General features: G+C 38.5%; 1 protein-coding gene across 2 annotated transcripts; it reads left to right on the forward strand.

The window, feature by feature from the left end:
- The first annotated feature begins 688 nt into the window (after positions 1-688).
- On the forward strand, positions 689-18,738 carry TMA16 (translation machinery associated 16 homolog). 2 transcript variants are annotated; one of them, XM_071743110.1, is made up of 7 exons: positions 689-817; positions 2,021-2,133; positions 10,689-10,726; positions 11,415-11,499; positions 12,603-12,751; positions 16,779-16,821; positions 18,384-18,738. In XM_071743110.1, exons 1-7 carry the CDS (start codon positions 815-817, stop codon positions 18,529-18,531), a joined length of 579 nt encoding a protein of 192 aa, XP_071599211.1. In that variant the 5' UTR covers positions 689-814; the 3' UTR covers positions 18,532-18,738. The 2 variants fall into 2 exon arrangements, with proteins under 2 accessions (XP_071599211.1, XP_071599212.1); XM_071743111.1 differs by lacking the exon at positions 689-817 and adding an exon at positions 1,879-1,899.

Below are 18,738 nucleotides of genomic sequence, written 5' to 3' on the forward strand. Positions count from 1 at the left end.
GTGGCCAGCGGGGAGGTGATCCTGCCCCTGTACCCTGCTGTAGCGAGAATGCATCCCGAGTACTGTGTGCAGTTTTGGGCACCACAATATGAGAAGAACATCGAGGTGCTGGAGAGGGTGCAGAGAAGGACAACCAAGCTGCTCAGGGGTCTGGAGAACAGCTCTGGTGAGGAGAGGGTAAGGGGACTGGGGCTGTTCAGCCTGGAGAAGAGGAGGCTGAGGGGACAGAGACCTTATTGCTCTCTACAAGTGCCTGAAAGGAGGAGGTAGTGAGACAGATCTTGGCCTCTTCTCCCTGGTGACCAGCAATAGGACAAGAAGAAATGAGTTAAAGCTCCACCAGGGTATGTTCAGGTTAGGTATTAGGAAGAACTTCACAGAAAGAGTGGTGAGGCATTGGAACAGGTTGCCCAGGGAGGTGGTGGGGCACCATCCCTGAAGGTGTTCAACAGACGGGTAGGTGAAGAGCTGCAGTGGATGTATTAGTGGCTGGGGCTGTGGGGTGGATGGTTGCACTCGATGATCTTAGAGGCCTTTTCCAACCTTGATGATTCTATGATTCTTAACACAGGCCTGCTTTAAGACGGAGCTGGAGCAACTCTGCAGTCCGGTCCGTCCCGACCCTCCGTGCTCTTGCTCTGTTTGTGTTCAGGGAAAATAATAAACACAATCCTAACAAGTGCCGTTCGTGCTGTCACGGAACCTGGTGCCACCTGGGACCGCCCCGACGCGGAACGCCCGACGCGGCGCTCGCTCCGCCCGCCCGGATCGTTCTCCCTGGCGCACTCCCCTGGCGGAAGGAGGTTGGCTCACCATGGTGCGTGCGGGAGCGGGAATCGGGATGGGAATCGGGACGGGAATAGGAACGGGAATAGGAACGGGAATAGGAATAGGAGTAGGAATAGGAATAGGAATAGGAATAGGAATAGGAATAGGGCTGCCCCTGCCCCTGGGAGCGGTGGGTGCCTCCTCACGCGGCAGTCCGGCCCTTTCCTTCCCGCCGGTGTTGCGGCCGCTCCCCTGAAAGGCGGCGGGCGTCCCTGTGGGCCCTGAGCGGGGATAAACCGAGCCCGCAGGTAGCAGTTGCTCCCTCCCCGCCCCTCGGCGGCCCCGAGGGACCCTGCTCGGCGCTCGGGCGCGTTTCCCCGGGGGGAGGTTTTTGTCGTTCGAGGCCTTGCCGGCGGAGTAGGCGGTGAGGCAGGGCCGCGGTTCCGGGGCCGTGGCTGTTCCCGCCAGGGGGCGGCTCTGGTGTGACCGGAGGAGGGTGTGGGCAGCGGGGGCAGCGTGAGAAACTAAGGGTGCTTCTTGGCATTTAGGGGTTCTGCATCATCAGTCTTTGCATTTCGTATCCTATCATTGCATTTGCACATTCATCTTCCCTGCTTTCGTTTGCAAACAGGTAAAGACTGAAAGGAATTTCAGTTGCATGTTGCTTGATAAAGCCTTTGAGTTCTGTTCAAACACTTTTGTGCCAAAAAGCAGTGTAATGTAAAGTAGTGTTGAAGTGGTTTTGAAATTTGTGAGTAGTGTTCCCTCTTGGCTGCATGGAGAGCTAGTGAAGACTCTGGCTGCTCCCTGAAGTGAGGCACTCCCATGATCTGTGGAGACAGACAGGAAAATCCATTTTGTTGCATTCTACAAATTGCATATGGCCTTTGTCAGAGCCTCAGATGCAACAATTACATAGAAACTTGAAGGGAGAGATTTATTGCAAAGATACAGAGAGGTAATCTTAGGGTTCTACAAAATAGATACTTTGAGAGCAGTCACTATGTAAGATTTTTTTTACAGCATTTTCTGTGCTCTGGTAGTTTTGTTACAGCATGTACCATATTCAAGTAATTTTGTTTGTTACTGAGAAGACTAAGATCTAATTGGTGGAACTGGTAAGCTGCTATGGTAAGTTAAGGGCTTTCTGAGATACTGACCTTTTAAGTCTTTACCATGGTGTCTTCTCCTGTCTTCCTTCTAATGTTTTACTTAAATTAAGCAGTAAATAGCATCTGTGATTTCTTTTCAGCCGAAGTTACGAAAAACCCAAGGAGGGAAGCAGGAGAAGAAGGTTATCCATCCTTACAGCAGAAAAGCTGCACAGCTTGCAAGGGAAGCACACAAACAGGAAAAGAAAGAAAAGTAAGTTGACTGTGAAAAATCTGTGTGCAGACCAAAGGATAACATCACAGTAGATGCTTTTTGTTTGAGGGGAGAAGGGTAGTAGTGGAAGGTGACTGCTATGCTGATAAAGTCTTAAGATAAATGAAAGACCTGTGTAACTTCGTGCTGCTGTGCCATGTGAACTGACAGGCTTACATTCATTAAATCAGCTTATACAAAGTATATATTTCTGCTACTTGATTTTTTAAGTTGTCCTTACTTTTTAGGTTTCTTCTTATGGCAGCATTTTGGTTTTTGTAGTCTGAATGGCATGATGCTGGTGTCATGCTTGGAGCTTAGTCACCTAGTTTGACTTCAGTCCAAGATTTAGTAAGAGTGCTGCTTAGGTTCTAGCTTCTTGTGCTGAACTGATGAGTTCATAGAAAAGAAAACCCACAAACTTTCCTACATGAGAGAGACTTCATAATAAAACTGAATAGTTAACTCCTCTTTGGTTATTTCCTGCTGTTTTATGGTGAGTTTGGTTTTCTGCTTTTAAGGCAAAAGGTAGCTGTAGAAGACTGACCTTTGTTTCCATTCTGTCTCAGCTTGCTGGTTGATAGGTTGTGAAGGTTTGCTTAGAAAGCTATTATAGCAAACTTAAAGCATTTTCTATCAAACTACACTAGTATTTGGATGGACCACATGAGATGAGCCCAAATACTCACATGTCTGAAGGTGTTAAATTGGGAACTGCTGTTACACGTGAAACATTCTGTAGACTGTGCCATTTTATGGTCTGGGGAGTCTGTATAACCTTATCCACAGCAAAGTTGTAAAGTTGCTCTGACTAGAAAGGCACCCTCTAATAGCAGAGCTGTGTCACGTAGCCTCAGGCAGAGCTTCTGCAAGAGTTGACAAGTAGCATGTGTTGAGGATTGGGCAGTTTCCTAATGTGCAAGATTTTCCTTCTGTGTCATGTTTTGTCTGTGCTCTCTGACTCCTGATAGTGAGTCTTTATTGTATTTTCCTGCTGCTAAATTGACAAGTTTGCCCCTTAACTCTTCCATCCTCCCTGATGGAACTTTATTGCAAATTTGGATTGTTTAATCCCAAAAGATAACTGAATGATACTTGATTCTTTGTGCTTATATTTATGACTTTGCCATGGAGAAAAATATACACAGAAGACACACTGAATGAAGGAGTACTGATTCATTATGACATGGCACAGTCAGTCAAATCTTTGAGTTGTACTGATACAGACACCTGTGCTGATGTCTCTTGTTGGAGTGTTGCTTTTGGATAACAGCAATAAGTTTAAGCAAAGAACTCCCACTGGAACAGTATTCTCCTACTTAGCTTGCTCTTTAGTTCCTTTTCCTCATGGAGATGTTTTTAAGGTATATGTTAGGGATCACACAGGGCAATCTTTTGTTGCAGGTAAGAGAGTACCAAATACATAATTAATTTCTCTGCTTAATGCATTAATATTGAAGTAATTTTGTCATCCTTTCCATGAAAAGGAATTAAAAGATGCTGCCTTTTTACTGACTGGGTTTTGTTACTGAGGCAATGAGATTTGGCAGGTCACAGTAGGGAGGTAGTGTTGCTTAAAGCACCACAGGTGCTTTTTCTGCTGAACAGCTGGAAGGTTTAGTGCTTAAAAGGATATTCAGAGCAGTGTCAGGGTGTTTTGGACTACCAGAGCCACCTTAGTCCACTGCTAAGATTGCCTGGTGAAGTCTGCAGGGCAAACATGGAAGCAAAATTGTTAAGGAGCCAAAGGCCACTCAGTAGTTTTGAGCACACAGGATTTTGTATTACTGACTTTCTAACTGATTTTCTAGACATACATACTTTTAGTCAGCAATTTTAACACATCTTGTCCTTTCTTGTGGTGATCTTAATCCTCAAGTCTGGTAAAAAAGTAGTTCTACGTCCCCCAGTGCCAGACAAAATATTAAATTCTGTACTTTATTGGGAGTTTCTTTCTGCAGTTGTATTAATTTCAAGATTTCTCATCTGAGAGTTGATACTAGTGCCTACTAGTGTTTGTTATCTAGGTTTCTGTCTGCACTTGCCAGAGTAGATCAGGTTGCATCACTCAGCACATGACAATACCCATCTTTTAAATACACTGGCCCCCATGGTTGTAGGTTTTACAGAAGATGCTCCAGTTAGTACATTGTGGAATACAGCTCTGGATTCAGCCAAATTAGTTTTAAAATTTTTTTCAACTGTACGAGTAGGTGCAATGCTAAAAAGAATGGATTTGTTTTATTGAACAGCTGTTAACTTCTCTGTGATGGAAACCCAGATTATGCAAGGAAGAACTGAGGGCTTGTGTTTGAGGATTTTACTTCCTATGCCTTACAAGTAACACCCTCTCCTGACTAGCAGTTCAAGTAGAACAATTGCTGCAGTGTCCTCCTTCTAACTACTAGCACTGCTGCTACTGGTTATTAAAGAGCTAAATGTACCTTGTCCTTTATTTGGGCTATAGTAGTTTCCCATGTAACTGACATTGTGGCAGGCTAATCCTCAAAGAAGCTTTTAAACTTTTATTTGTTTATTTATTTATAGAATTTAATTTTAGTTCAAATGCTTTTGCTAACACATTCAGGTCTACCGTTTTACTTCAACCAAAAGTAGTGTGTCAGTCTAGACCATCCAGAGGGTATTGTGATAGCAGAATGATCTAGCTATAAATAAGATTTTGACATCTTGAAATTCTGGATCCTAAACAATTAACTAGTTCACAGATCTGCACTTTTTAGATCTGTTTTGTTGTGGTGTTCTAAAAATAATTTGCATGAGACTATAGGCAGTTGGAGGATGATTTTATTTCCTGTACAGCATTGGCTTGAAGATCAGTTTAGCTCAAAAAACATGAATAATGTTGATTTCTTTTCTTCACTAGGGTCTTTAAAAGCTTTGCTACAGGTTCTAGTTTCTTATGAGTCTCTATTATTTTAATGACCAGCTTGGTAAACCTTTAAATTATTTGTTTATTTTTTGATATTGGGAGTTAAGCACGTGCTTAAAAACAGTTAAGTCACTAACTAGTCTCTTTAGAAAAATTTCTTAACTTTCAGTTTCTTCAGTATATTTTAATGATGAGATTTGCATTCAGTTTGCAGAGCTCTGCAAAAGACAATGTAAATTTCTTGATACTGTAGACTAAGCACAAGCTTTCCACTCCTACATTCAGTAAAAAGATGCAATGGAATCAATTTTCTAAATTACTCCTTATTTAATGACAACGTTGTTCTCTTGCTGGATGATCAGTGCATCCTTTGGTGGTGAATAGGGGAAGCTCCCTTGTAATCTTTACAGTATTTCCTTTCTTAATCCCATCTACAAATCTGGTGCATTTCTAGCAATGCTTTTTATCATATAGAACTAAGTCTTAATGGGCCCAAAACTGGACACAGTATTCCCAGTGTAATCTCACCAACCCTGAGTGAAGAGGAGGATTTCTCTGCAATTCTGCAGCATGGAAAAGCAAAATCTTTGATTTTCCCCATAAAATAAGGATCAGAGATTATCAATGAATCTAGGAAGTTCATATGTCATCTTTATTATTTTAATTAAGCTGTGGATTTACATGTTGCGGCGAGCCTTCTCTCGGGGACGCAGCTCTTCTTCGGAGCTCTCTCTTGCCGTCCCTCTCCTCAGGCATCTTCTCTTCTGTTCTCTTCTCTGTTCTGACTCAGCTTCTGGGAGCATGCCTTTTATCTTGCCCTTCAGCCCCGCCCATTTCCGGCTGGGGCAGGCCCTAATTAGTGGGCACACCTGGGCTTAAGCTCCCAGTTCATTATTGGTGACACCTGAGGACCTGTGGTTCCCTCTACATTTCCCCCCTTTTTGTTGTTTGTTGAAAAAATAAACTTCAACATTTTTTTTCTCACCTATTTTTTGAGGAGGGAAAATTTGGGCTCTTTTAGCCTCTGTTAGCAGGAGCTGAGGTCTTAAAAACACCAGCTCAGTTTTCGCTGGTACTCGCCACCTCGGGATGCCTGGCCATGCAGAGGCTTTTCCGAGCATTCAGCGCACCAGTCTTATCGCGTGTCCCTAGGGCCCCGTTTCAGGACCGCACTATCGCGTGTCCCTAGGGCCCCGTTTCAGGACCGCACTATCGTGTGTCCCTGGGAGGCTCCGTTTCAGGACCGCACTGACTTGATGCGCACTCAGAGCTCCGCTTCAGCTTCAGCATTCCTCGGGCTTGAGTTCTGCGCACCAACTTGCTGCGCCTTTCGAGCCTCATTCTTTTCTCCTGCCTGGCTCGCCATTCCGGGCTGTTGTATCTTGCCGTGCTGGGCTTCTATTTCGAGCTTCTACACGCCGCCTTCAGCATTTAAGCCTGGCCTTGTGGAGCTTTTTTTGTGGTTGCATTTTTGGAGCTCTTTATAGAGCGTCCCGCAGCACCGTAGTAGCTCCATCGGACGTGGTTGCGTATTTCGAAGCTCTTTATATCGCCTTCCGCATCTAAGCCAGGCTTTGTAGAGCTTCCCGCACCAACGTGGTCGTGTAGAGCTTCTTTTTTTACCTCAGCATTTATGGCTTGCTATTGTTGCCCGCATTCTCCACCAGATGTTGCGGCGAGCCTTCTCTCGGGGACGCAGCTCTTCTTCTGGGCTCTCTCTTGCCGTCCCTCTCCTCAGGCGTCCTCTTCTCTGTTCTGACTCTGCTTCTGGGAGCATGCCTTTTATCTCGCCCTTCAGCCCCGCCCATTTCCGGCTGGGGCAGGCCCTAATTAGTGGGCACACCTGGGCTTAAGCTCCCAGTTCATTATTGGTGACACCTGAGGACCTGTGGTTCCCTCTACATTTACATGCCATGTGATGTTTCAATTGTCTTTGGATTAATTTGTAAAATAGTACTTTTTTGAACATAGATACATTTTATCTGTTGATTACTATTCAATATAAGTATTACGTGGAGTGTAGGAAGGCCTTGAATGGCATGTGACTGGAAGGTGAGAATGTCTTTTTGAAGAAGAATCAATAAATGTTTGCCTTATTTGCCTTACTCTTCATTGCAAGCATTCTCAATGAAATATGACAGTAATAATAAGCTTTTTGTCCAGAAACTGACTGCATTACAGAAGACCAATCTTATCCATAATAAGAGGGAGCAGACCAGTTAGTTTCAGAAAATTGACTGCTATCTTAAGTTGTCTTTTTCACTTGAATCAAACATTTTTCTTGTTGGCATCTCTTTTAAGTTCTCCTCAAAGTGTAATGAGCAGAAACAAATTCCAGTATCTTGCTACCAATTTATTACCTCTTGATCCCATGTGAATCCTTATTCTAAGAGGCAACTTGTTTGCTCTGCTAAGTTACTGAAAAAGATTGTTTTATCAGACAGCAATAGCTTGGTCACTGGCACCAATAGAACACATCTTTTTCTACACTTTAGGAAAAAAGACCATCATGGGGTATACCTGGAAATTCTGATAGTAGTGATTTACCCACACCAATCATGGTTTTTGTTTGCAACTGCTGTCTCTCTCTCATTGTGGTAGTTAAAGCTGATCTAGCACTGGATTATTTTCTTTCTGTATTTTTCCCTCCTGAGTCAAAATACACCCTTTTATCATGCATATTACAGAATTTTCAGGAGTCGGTGCATTTACATGACAAATATACTAGGCTAGTACTCTTAATATGATATGAGAACTAAGGGGATTTTACAGTATTTATTTGCCTAACATGAAGCAACCCCTTGTGAGTAAGCAGTAGCCTTATGGAGCTCTTTGTTTGTTTGTTTCTCCTTAGCTTTTCTGTTGTTGGACCATTTAATGATTTGAACCACCATGCCTCTAGTTGTGCTGCTTGTAGTAGTGATGCTTTGTGATGTACTCCTGCAGGTCCTTTATGTGGAACTGGAAAAAAAATGTTATCTCTTAAAATTACTTGTTTTGCTTACAGAAATAAAACAATGGACTGCAAAGACATTAGAATGAATTCTTAGAGCAATTTTCTTATGGCAGTGTTCTTAAATACTTAAACAAGCCACTAACTGGTGCATAAGCTAACAAAGATGGACATTATTAGGGAGAAATATGAGATGCCTGAGTTTAGCAGCCTGAAACAAGGATCTATGTCCTGTCAACTGTGATTTTTTTTTTATTTTCCCCTTAATTAAAGAGTATAGCTTAGTTCTCAGAGCCATAGATAACATTTGTACATGTGGGTATTATAGGGAAGAACAGTGAATTGGTAAACTGATTTGACAAATATTTATTCATTATTAGAATTTAACAGAGTTCAGAATAGCTGAATACAACATCTGAGATAGAAGTGCTGATGGAGCATGAAGACTTTATAAGTACCTAGTAAACATCAAGAAAACCACTTATTAATAATTAGTGCCTAAGCAGATGATTTTTGGGAAGCAGGTGGAAGAAACAATCATTAAGAAGCAACAGCCTGCCACAAGATTGCCAGCCTTCTTTCCATTGAGCAAAAGATGTTACTCACTGCATAGAAGGAGAACTTTCTTCTACTTACCTGATTTCATTAGCCTCCCTGCTGATACTGTTGTCTTGTAGCAGTCATTGAGGTGAGGCTTTTATGAAAACTACGAAGCAACATCTTATCCTGTAATTTGTTATTTCTCATACTGAAATAAGCTGTACACACCTACTGACTGAAGGTTTTTCTTCCAGAAGAAAATTCTGCTTATATACTTCATTGCCTTTATAAATTAATTATCTAGTGATCCTTGCAGGTGCAGGTAATTTGTAGTGTTTTAAAGTGTGGATCGATGACATGATATATGATTTTAATTAGTCAGTTTTTCTAGATGAGATTGTATTTTTCTCCATGGCAACGTGTTGCAGACATGCTGTTCTGGCTTTGTTGTTAAACAAGGTTCACAGCAGGTGTGGACTCACACTGCTGGTGTGGAGTTGCACTGTGTGGAATATGTGTCCTTTTCTCAGTTGCTATTACTCTTCAGAACTCACTGCTGTAATCCCTTTGTATTCTACCTACCACAGTTTTTATTGAAGACATCTTCTAGAGCCGGGGTTTGAAATCAAATTCTAATCTAACTCCTATTTCCTTTCCTTTTTGTATAGTTTTGTCCAGTTCTGTCCTTGAGCCCACAGGACTGAGAGTTATTTTTGTTTATTTTTAATTTTTAATCAACCACCTTGGGGTTTTTGGGCAGGTCTGATAAAACTCAAAGCTCATGATTGACCTCTTTGGACTTTTGTGCTAAGAATATGTATCCCAGATGCTGGGCTATCTACAGAGGTAAAAAGGCATTTCATGAATGTGTTAGTGGAATTCCTGGCAGCTCTCACATGCTGTGTGTTTGCTTTTATGTGGCTGTTGGACAGTCTTCAGAGGATGAAGTATTTCTTGAAGAAGCTCATCTTTCTTTTAATAATGTAGGTTTGTGGCCAAATGACCCAAGTATGTTTGTTTCTGGAAAGTAAAGTTTTTTCTTTTGATCCAAATTTTTGTGACAGGTGATAGACTTCTGTTCTATGAGGTTCTTCAGTTAACTCCTAACATGCTCATTAAATTCTGTGGAGTACAAGGAATTCAATGAAGGAGCACATTAGGTTTGAACTGTGTTGTATTTTGACATTATTTGTTCTTTGTCAGTGATATCCTTTATGATTTTTTATCCTTTGTCAATTTTCTTATTAAATATTTTTTTTTTAAGTCAGATTTAGCAGAGGTACTTGGTCATATGCACTGAACAAGCATGGCTGTGATACTATTTTCTGGTGACAAATTTAATCTTTATCCCAAGAATGTATGATTTTATTTTCCAGAAAAGAAGTGGCATTCAGCAAGTTTCATTGCTGCAGACTGAATCTGAGAGATTCAGGAAGAAAAACTGCATGAGGCACTTTATTTATCTCCTGGAAAACTTGCATACTCTGAGGACTTGTGTGCCTCAGTAAGACAGGAATCAATACCAAATTGAATTCTGTGCACACATCCCACAGGGTACAGAAGGCTTCATGTATCTTGCCAGAGATTGAGGTGGAGTAAAAAAAACTTTGAGATAGAGTTTTTCATTGTTTTTATGAATTTGTTAATTTTGGGTTTTAACATCCTAATTGTACTGCTCACTAAGCACAGACTTTGATTATTAGTTTATTAGATGCCAGAATAGTATTTTTTATGTTGTATGCTTGATTTTCAAGGATGCAGTGTGATGAAATCTTTTGGTTTTGGTCTCCAAACCCCCTAAACATGCCAACAGAATATTCTAAATAGTTGATGAAATTGTTACAATGGAGGTTTTCATGACATTCCTCCATTGCTGTGCTCTAAGAAGTGTTGTGTCCTATTCTCAATCTTTTTTTTTCCATTTTTTGGGGAAACTGCTGAACTTAAGCTGGACAAATTTCAGTTAGGAGTCTTGCAAAAAAGTAGAATTTCCAGATAAAGCAGAATAAATCTTACATTGTTCTGACCTTGAAAAATATTTTGATTTGAAATTTTACCTGTATTCGCATAGTGAATAATTTTTTTTTTTAAATTTTTTTTTTTAAAGAAAATTAAGATAAATATTTGTACAATACTCATTCCTGGCTAAAATGCTTGTTTTTTTTCTGATAGGTTGAAGACTGACAAAGCTTTGCGTTTGAGTATCATTGGTGAGCAGAACTTATATTATTGAATACAGTACTCAACTTTTTAGGATAGATATTCCAGTTAGGGTGTTTTTCTCTAAAATTTGACTCTATAATCTTAAAATAGACTTTGTTGAAATGCTGAAATACCTGACATGGTCACTCAAGTATTGAGTAGTATACTTGGGCTGAGTATAGCCCTATATGCCAGTAGGGCAGTACAGACAAAATGAATGCTTTGTTCTTGTTTGAATGTATTAATGTACTTGTCTCCATGCTTTTTTATATCACCTTTAGAAAATTATATATGTATATGTATGATGATGATAAATGTGCATTAACAGATACATTGTGCTACAAAGTAAATTCAAAACTTTGAGACACAACCTGCCATATTTTTCTCTTTCATTTGATTGACACTGCAGCTTTTCATTTAGTCTGCTTAAAAATTGTGATGATCAGAACACTAGTTTTCAGTAAAGAAAAGCATAACATCTTTTTTTCTGTAAGGATAAGGAATATATAAAATACATTGGAAATGATGTTGCTATTCCAGCTGCCTTCATACCTGGAATATACAATATCAGTGAGTCTTAAGATACCATGCAAAATCTTGAAAAATGGGCAGTTATTTCAGAAACTTTGAAGAATTTTAAAATGTGTCCATGCTACAGTGATGGTGTAATTATTAATACTGGGTTTATTCTTGTAGGAGAAAAACTGGAATGGTTTCAAAGTCACCTTGACCCCAGTAAAATTGAGTACACCAAGAAAGAAGCTGGTGAACTAATTGAAAGGTAAGACTGGTGTTAAAAACATAATTAAAAAGCTTAATTTGTCTTTTAAAAGAGTGTTTTTGTGTATGATCTGTAAAGTGCTGATGACTCAGAGGAGGACTTTATATAACTGTATTGATAGAAATATATTAATAGTTGCAACTATAGATGCTGCTGCTACTATAATATATAGTTGTAACTGTAATTATATATTGAATTCACATGAGAATTACTGAAGTAATCAATCTAGTGTTTATTGGGTTTTTTTAATTATTTGATCTCTGATTTTGTGGTGTATGGAGGACTAAATTATTTGGACAGTAGTAATTAATGAATTTGCTAGTCTGGGTATTCAATGACACGTGAACAGATTACATTGTATTTACTCCTTTATTCTTTAATTTTCTTTGCATAGAAGACTAAACGGTACTCATGTGGGTCAATTTTTAGGGCAGGAAATATCAAAATTAGATCTGCTAACAAGGAGCTCAGTTATTTCTGTCCTGCAGGTTGTATGTGCCTGTGACTTGTCCCCATTTTTCACCTGCTAGCTAAATAATAGATATGTTTTCTTACCCAGGTTTACTATACCATTTCCTTTCTGAAGCTGTGATGTATTTCTAGATTGTTCATGAACCCCATAAGCTGCTCATCAACATTAGTGATGCTGCAAAGGCAGTAAAATACTACTTTTTGGATTTGAATTAGATGTTTGTGAGAGGAAGTAGAACATGTGTCAAAGAAGAACTTTACTTAAAAAATTATTGAGGTGGTGAAATTCAGCAATTAAATGTTAAAAATATTTATATTTAACACTGCTCTTCCAGAGCAGGTGAATTATAATAATGTGGCACTGTTGTTTCATACACACATTTAAAAAACAAAACAACAAAACCCTTCTATAATGTCTCGAAACAGTCCTTCTGGAAGCTGCAGATGATTCTGATAGAGTTTTAAATAGAGCTTTCATTTTGAAGATTAAAGTAGTAGTTTAAATATACGAAGTATCTATTGACTAATATAGAAACAATTAGTAAAATAACTTTTTAGATTACCGAAGTAATTCTGCTTTGCCCAAGTTATACATGATTGCATCCAACATAAATTAATTTTATTTATTTCAGTTATATGTGTCGATTCAATGCTGAATTGGAGCAGATTGAATTACAAAACAGTATTAAAGGCAGAGCAGGAAGACAGCATGTTTCACGGGAAAATGTCATCAAGCAGACCATAGAACGTGAAAGACAGCTCTATGAAGGCTATGGATTAGGTATGTAAAAGCAGTAGAAATAATACTGTGATCACACCTTCTCCCCCTGCACATAAGCCTAGAATCTAAGTGAAATTTCTAGGTATTATCTCTACTTTTCCATTGAAAGTAATTTACTAATGCTAGGTATTTATGCCTAGGAGAAAATTTTTAGGGAGAAAAGGAGAAAAAGATGGTGGAGATCTGCTTTACTACTTTCCTTTTGTGTGTCTTTGCTAGGATGGCCTCTTCAGTGCAGGCATATGTAACATTTTTGAAACTAAAGAGGGATTTAATGAAACTTTCTCAGATACAAAATCTGTTTAGACAGCTTGCTTGGACCTTAATTGTATGTGAAGTGTTTTTTATCTTCATGCACTTCAGTGGCTGTGCAAGATTTAATATGCATTAGCATGAAGACTTTATTTGCTCATGTGGGGAATAAACATCACCTTCTCTACAAATGAATTACTTTTTTTAGGTAGGTTTCATTATATGGACTTTGCCAACGAAGTCTTTATACACAGCTTCCTCTCTCATTCCTTTGACAATATACAAACTTACCATTAAGGACAAACCTCTTGCCTGGCTTGCCCGTTTCCACTGAGGTAGAGCAGTGGCATGAGGATCTTCAGCAAATTTTGTACCATGAGAGAGTGGGCTTTAGGGTTCACAAACTGGAAGAGAACCAAAGCCTCTGATTACGGTTGAGATGTTTTTGATGTGGGAGAATGATTGCAGCAGAACTTGTGTACTGAATGTGCTTCCAGAATGTGAATATTTCCGGACTTTTCCTATTAAAATTTAGGTAATCCAGGTAGAAATCCTGGGCTATTGTGACACATCTACTCTACAGGCTTTATTTTAAAGACATAGATGATAACCCACAAATAGGAAACCACATTTTATTTATAATCTTCTTAGGCAGAGGAGCTATGCTCCTTTCTTTAACTTAGTGAAGATGGTGGTAAAGGGAATGAGAGCACTGTGTGTGAAGGCCTTAATGCTTAACCCTCCTAATGACCAAAGCCCCAAAAAAAGTTGGAAGATGTAAAACTGAAAATCTTGTATATAACAGCCAAGTTGAAAGCACTTTGAGTTTTTAAACATTGATCTTGGCCATTGTCACAAATCTGAACAAAGCTGTAATGCCAGACATTCTCTCTGACAGGTTAATTAACTTTTTTCTTCCTTTGAGGTAGCCATCTGTGCCAGGAGAGTGTCTAATGAAATTTTCTGTGGATCAGTCATATGCATAAGCATTAGAGTTGAAAATTTACTGTTAAGGTTCATAGTCCTTTTTTTAAAAAAGAAACAAAATCTTGAAAGAATTTTCTGGTTTTGGAGGTAACACACACATGCAAGCTACAAATGAGAGAGAAACAGATATGAAAATTGTGTAGCAACTAGGCTCAGTGGAAGCAATAGTAATATGATGAGGTCATGGAGAAAGAAAAAGGCATAATGAAAGTGCAAAAAGCAGAGTTTTTTTGAGGAGACTCAAGTACAAAATAGTATTGAAATTTATTTCTTTAGCAAATAAGTATGTTGGAGTTGAGTGACAAACTTGGCTTTAATGCTAAGGTATTCAAATGTAGGCAGTCCTTCTAAAAGTGAAAATACATCATGGAAGACATGAAAAAGTCTACACTGTTCTGTGGCGAGGGAACAAAGCACAGCAAGATTTGGGTTGTGTGTCGTGTCCCCTTTTCTCCCAATTCATATTTTACCAATAAAGAAAATGAATGGCTCTAAAAATTTTGGCAGTGTAAATTGGTACTTTAACTTACTGCAGTGTCAGAGGAATGAAGAAGTAGCTGTGTCATTTAATTCGGAATCTTGGATTTCTTAGAAGGGGGGAAGTCATAGCAAGATCGATACTGTGAGTGTCATGAAATAGCTCAGTTGTAGAAAATCTACTTTTTTTTGTTTGTTTTGAAATTTTAGTTCTTCCTTTTTGCCTTACTGCTTTGTGGAAAGCTGAGAGAGAAAAGCAATAGGACTACATAGGAAGATGTCAAATGCACAACTACATCATAAAAATAAAGCAGAATCCAGAAATATTGTAAGCAAAATTTGAGGTTATTATAGTATTAGTATGTAAAGCATGCAGAGAGCATGGTGCAGCTTCATATATTAAAACACTCTCAAATCACTCATTATTTATCACAACTGCTGCAGGTTTTTCTCTTTCTCTAAGACACTACTCATTCAGAGAAAATTGTTGCTGCTAAATACTGTAATTAGAGATCGGGGGTAAATGGAAATCAGCTGGAAATGTCCTTTTATGCTGTAGCTCATTATTATCCCTGGAAACCGTGATGAGGGGAGCTTTTATCACTGACTTAGTACTTGTTGGGTTCTTTCCCCCCTCTTATTCTAGAACTGTTATTCATGTATGTGTGTGCATTTGCTATGAAGAGATTACATGTTTAAAATTGTTCATATTCAGGAAAGTCTCCTAAAATTTGATACTCTTTGTATCTGCATATATGGTACTTAGATGTGAATGAAAAATTAATTTTTCTTTACTAGCTGTTTATAAAAGGAGTGGACAGAAATCCAAATGCATAGTAAATTTTAGTCTTAAAAATATATTACCTGTACAAGGAGCATGCAGTCGATCTGTGAGGCAGAGCTTTATTAGCAGCTATGTGTAACTTCCTTACTCTTTAAATAAATTTTTACTGTAATTTTCTTCCTGATGTTATAATTTGTATGTGTGATGTTTGTTTTTGGTTTTGTTTTTTAATCTGGTCAAAGCTATAGAAAGGAAATCCTAGAGATTTATAGTATATGCCCTTGGGACTTAGGAGTTAGCATGCTTTCAGTTGGAAAGTATAATAATTATTTCTCCTGAACATTATGCATGCTTGATAATTTGCTTTTAATTACCTTGCATGTTCTCACAGAAGCACAATGTAAATCCTGGGAGAAAACAGCCTTTAAAGGAAAAATGCACCAGCTCTAGAAGGGCACTCTGGCACTGAGATGAGCTGCTCTGTCCCCTTTCTCTCTAGTTGTGCTTTAGAAGCCCTTCAGTCCAGGCCTGTGCACAGAGTCAGGATCTGTTAGACCTACAGCTCACGGAAGCATTTTAATTCTGAAGCTTATAAGAACATTGCAGTGATCTGATCTAGTGTTTCTCTAGCTGAACAGGGAGAAAGGTGATGAATTTACAGTATTTTATGCATGTTCTGTGTTACAAATTAAGCTCAGTCACTTCCTCTTTTTCCTTGTCATGAAATTTCTGCTTGCAAAACACCTGAGAGAGAAGGGAAGACCTCTTTGTCGTGGGGGCTTGAATATCTCAGCGTTTAGCAATGTGCTGGCAAGAGTGCAGTTCAAGAGACTGCAGACAAAGAGACTGGCTTTGTTTCACTGCTTAGATGGAAAAGATGGACATAATGCAGCATCAGTGTTTATCAGAATGCAGCCAAAACCAGGATTAGGCAAACGTTTCTTTGTCTTGCTTTGTTTAGCTGTTAGTAGGATCACTTTATATATCCACCAAGAAGCAGGCTGCAGAAATGAGCATAATTGGTATAAAAAACATTTTGCATAACCAGAATTATCTTTTTTTATTAGGTCGGTAAATGATTTTATGTTAAAAACTATCATAAGCAGACCTTGATCTTGGTTGAGGGTGTTAGTTATTCTTTTGAAACAAATTAATTATTTTCTTAATTTCTTCACTGGATTCTTTTAAAGGGAAACTTCAAATGATTTGGTATTTCTTGGATATCAGTTTAGAGAAAATAAAGCACCCTCTTTTTACTGTTTGTCAGGATTGGATTTTCAGTAACTGGTATATTTCAATTCTGGGAACAGTTTATAGATAGAAGTTCACTTTTGTTTCTTCAGCAGTGGGAGGTCTTCCTGTTTCTATATTGCTCTAGAAACTTTCTGGTGATAACATTCTCATTTTCTTGGTCTTTTAATCTCAGAAGTAATATATTCAGCCCTTTAGCTCACATTTCTTTCTTCAAAATGAGGCTGACTTGAGTAATGTAACACAGCTAATAGAATTTAATTTCATTCCTATTAGAAATCCCAGACATTCTGAACAGAAAGCATCTTAAAGTTTTCAGGTAAGTTCTGTTATTATAATTACTTATATTATCAGTACTTTTATTATAATTTTGTTTATGCCAAATGGTGTTTCTGAATTTGACATGTTGCATGTCATTTTTCTTAAAAATTAATTTATGCAAAACTGTCAGAATTTGTCATTTGTGAAAGCAAACTAGGTATGGTGTTGCTATTTCAGGATTTAGTTGTCACAGGCTGAACAGTAGTGGCAGTTAATCTTTTAAAATTTTGGAAGGGTTAGAAAGCATCAACAGTTAGGTTTCCATTTCTATAACCTCTTTTGAATAGTCTTAAGAGAACGTTTTCTCTTTACCTAAAATTATCACCTCTGCTGTCCATTGATTTATGCAAAAAGGATTAGCATTTACTGTTAGTCTTTAAGGGCCAAGATACAGATTTATTGATAAAGGGAATTACACTGTTTTCTTACCTGAAATAAGATTTCAGCTGATAATTGTAGTCATATAACATAATGACCTATGTAAAGTCAAAATATACTATTAAGTAGTTAAGAGCACCAAGCTCTTAGTCATGTTTTCAAAGATCCAGTTGTAAGTGTAGTACTAATACAGTACAGACTACTTGAAAGTCTTGAGTATATTGACAACTTGCATTCAGTTAAAAGATGTGAGAGTTGTGAAACTTGCTGCTGGCTCACCTGGGCCAGCAAGCCAATATACCTTGGTGAGGGACAGAATGAGCACTCTTGCTGACAGCTTTACCAAATGAGACACTTAAATAGGAAAAAAGGAAAAGAGACTTATGAATGCTTATGAATAATATAACATTAACTCCTTGGGGTGGTATGTAGCCAGATGTCATAGGAAATTGGAATACAGCCAGAAAGCTTAGGCCAGGCCTCTGGCTTGCTGTGTTTATAAATGCATTATTGACTTCTTGTACTGGGACATCTGATGGAAGTTGTGTTTTATTGCCTTGGTCATAAATGTCTTACAAGGGGCAAATACTGTCTCTGTCCTTGAGAATGATTATCCATGAAGTGCACTTCAAGCATTCTGTTAATTCAATACTGGATTTGACTTGTGGTGTTTAAATGAACCCTTCCTCCCCCATGCAATCTCTTGAAATATGTACTTATTATATGAATTAATGTTTGTGTACCCTTGAAGTCAATCATACAAGATGTTAACAGTTACCATAAATAATAATGAAGGACTTCACATACAGGGGGTATCAGATCTGCAAATTGAGAATCCAAGACACTCTTCCAAACTACGTTTCCATTGCTTACAAGACTGGGAGCTTAATGTGTCAAACCTAAAAGCAGTTGGCATAAAGTAACTGAGGACACATAATGGTCTGTGGGAATAAAGTGCATCATATATTTCTTGTTCAGAATGTCAAATCTGAAACTACTTAATTTTCCACAGAGAAAATACAGCTGCTGCAGTGTGAAAATGTTGGTGCTTATTCATACTTGTAGTATAATTTAGAAAAGCAGCCTGGCTTGAGTTAACATCTTCCGAGGAAAGGTGAATTAACTCTGCCACTCCTTTTTTCTCTTTCTGTTGGTAATTGGTTCTCTTTTTTTGTTTTTAAGAGAATGGGATGGTGATCTGAGAAAACTGCCAAACATAAAAATGAAAAAGATCTCATTTAGGGATGTTGCCTGCAGTCACCCTGAGGTAGAACCTGAAAAAGAACTGAAAAAAGCAGAAGAGTTGTCAAATGAGCCACCAGCTGATTGAAGAGTGGAAGCAACAGAAAAGCACTGTAATAAACCTATTTTAGTTACCAGTGGAAACAAAAATAAATTCTAACTAATTTGCAAAGGCTCTGCTAATTGCATTTTTGAGCTGTGTACCTATGGTAAAGCATGAACATTGTATTTTTTGGGTAAAGCTATATATTATTGGATAAAATATTTTGAATATAAATAAATACATAAAAACTTA

The sequence above is a fragment of the Heliangelus exortis genome, chromosome 4, assembly GCF_036169615.1.
Source record: "Heliangelus exortis chromosome 4, bHelExo1.hap1, whole genome shotgun sequence".
In the NCBI taxonomy this organism is placed as follows: domain Eukaryota; kingdom Metazoa; phylum Chordata; class Aves; order Apodiformes; family Trochilidae; genus Heliangelus; species Heliangelus exortis.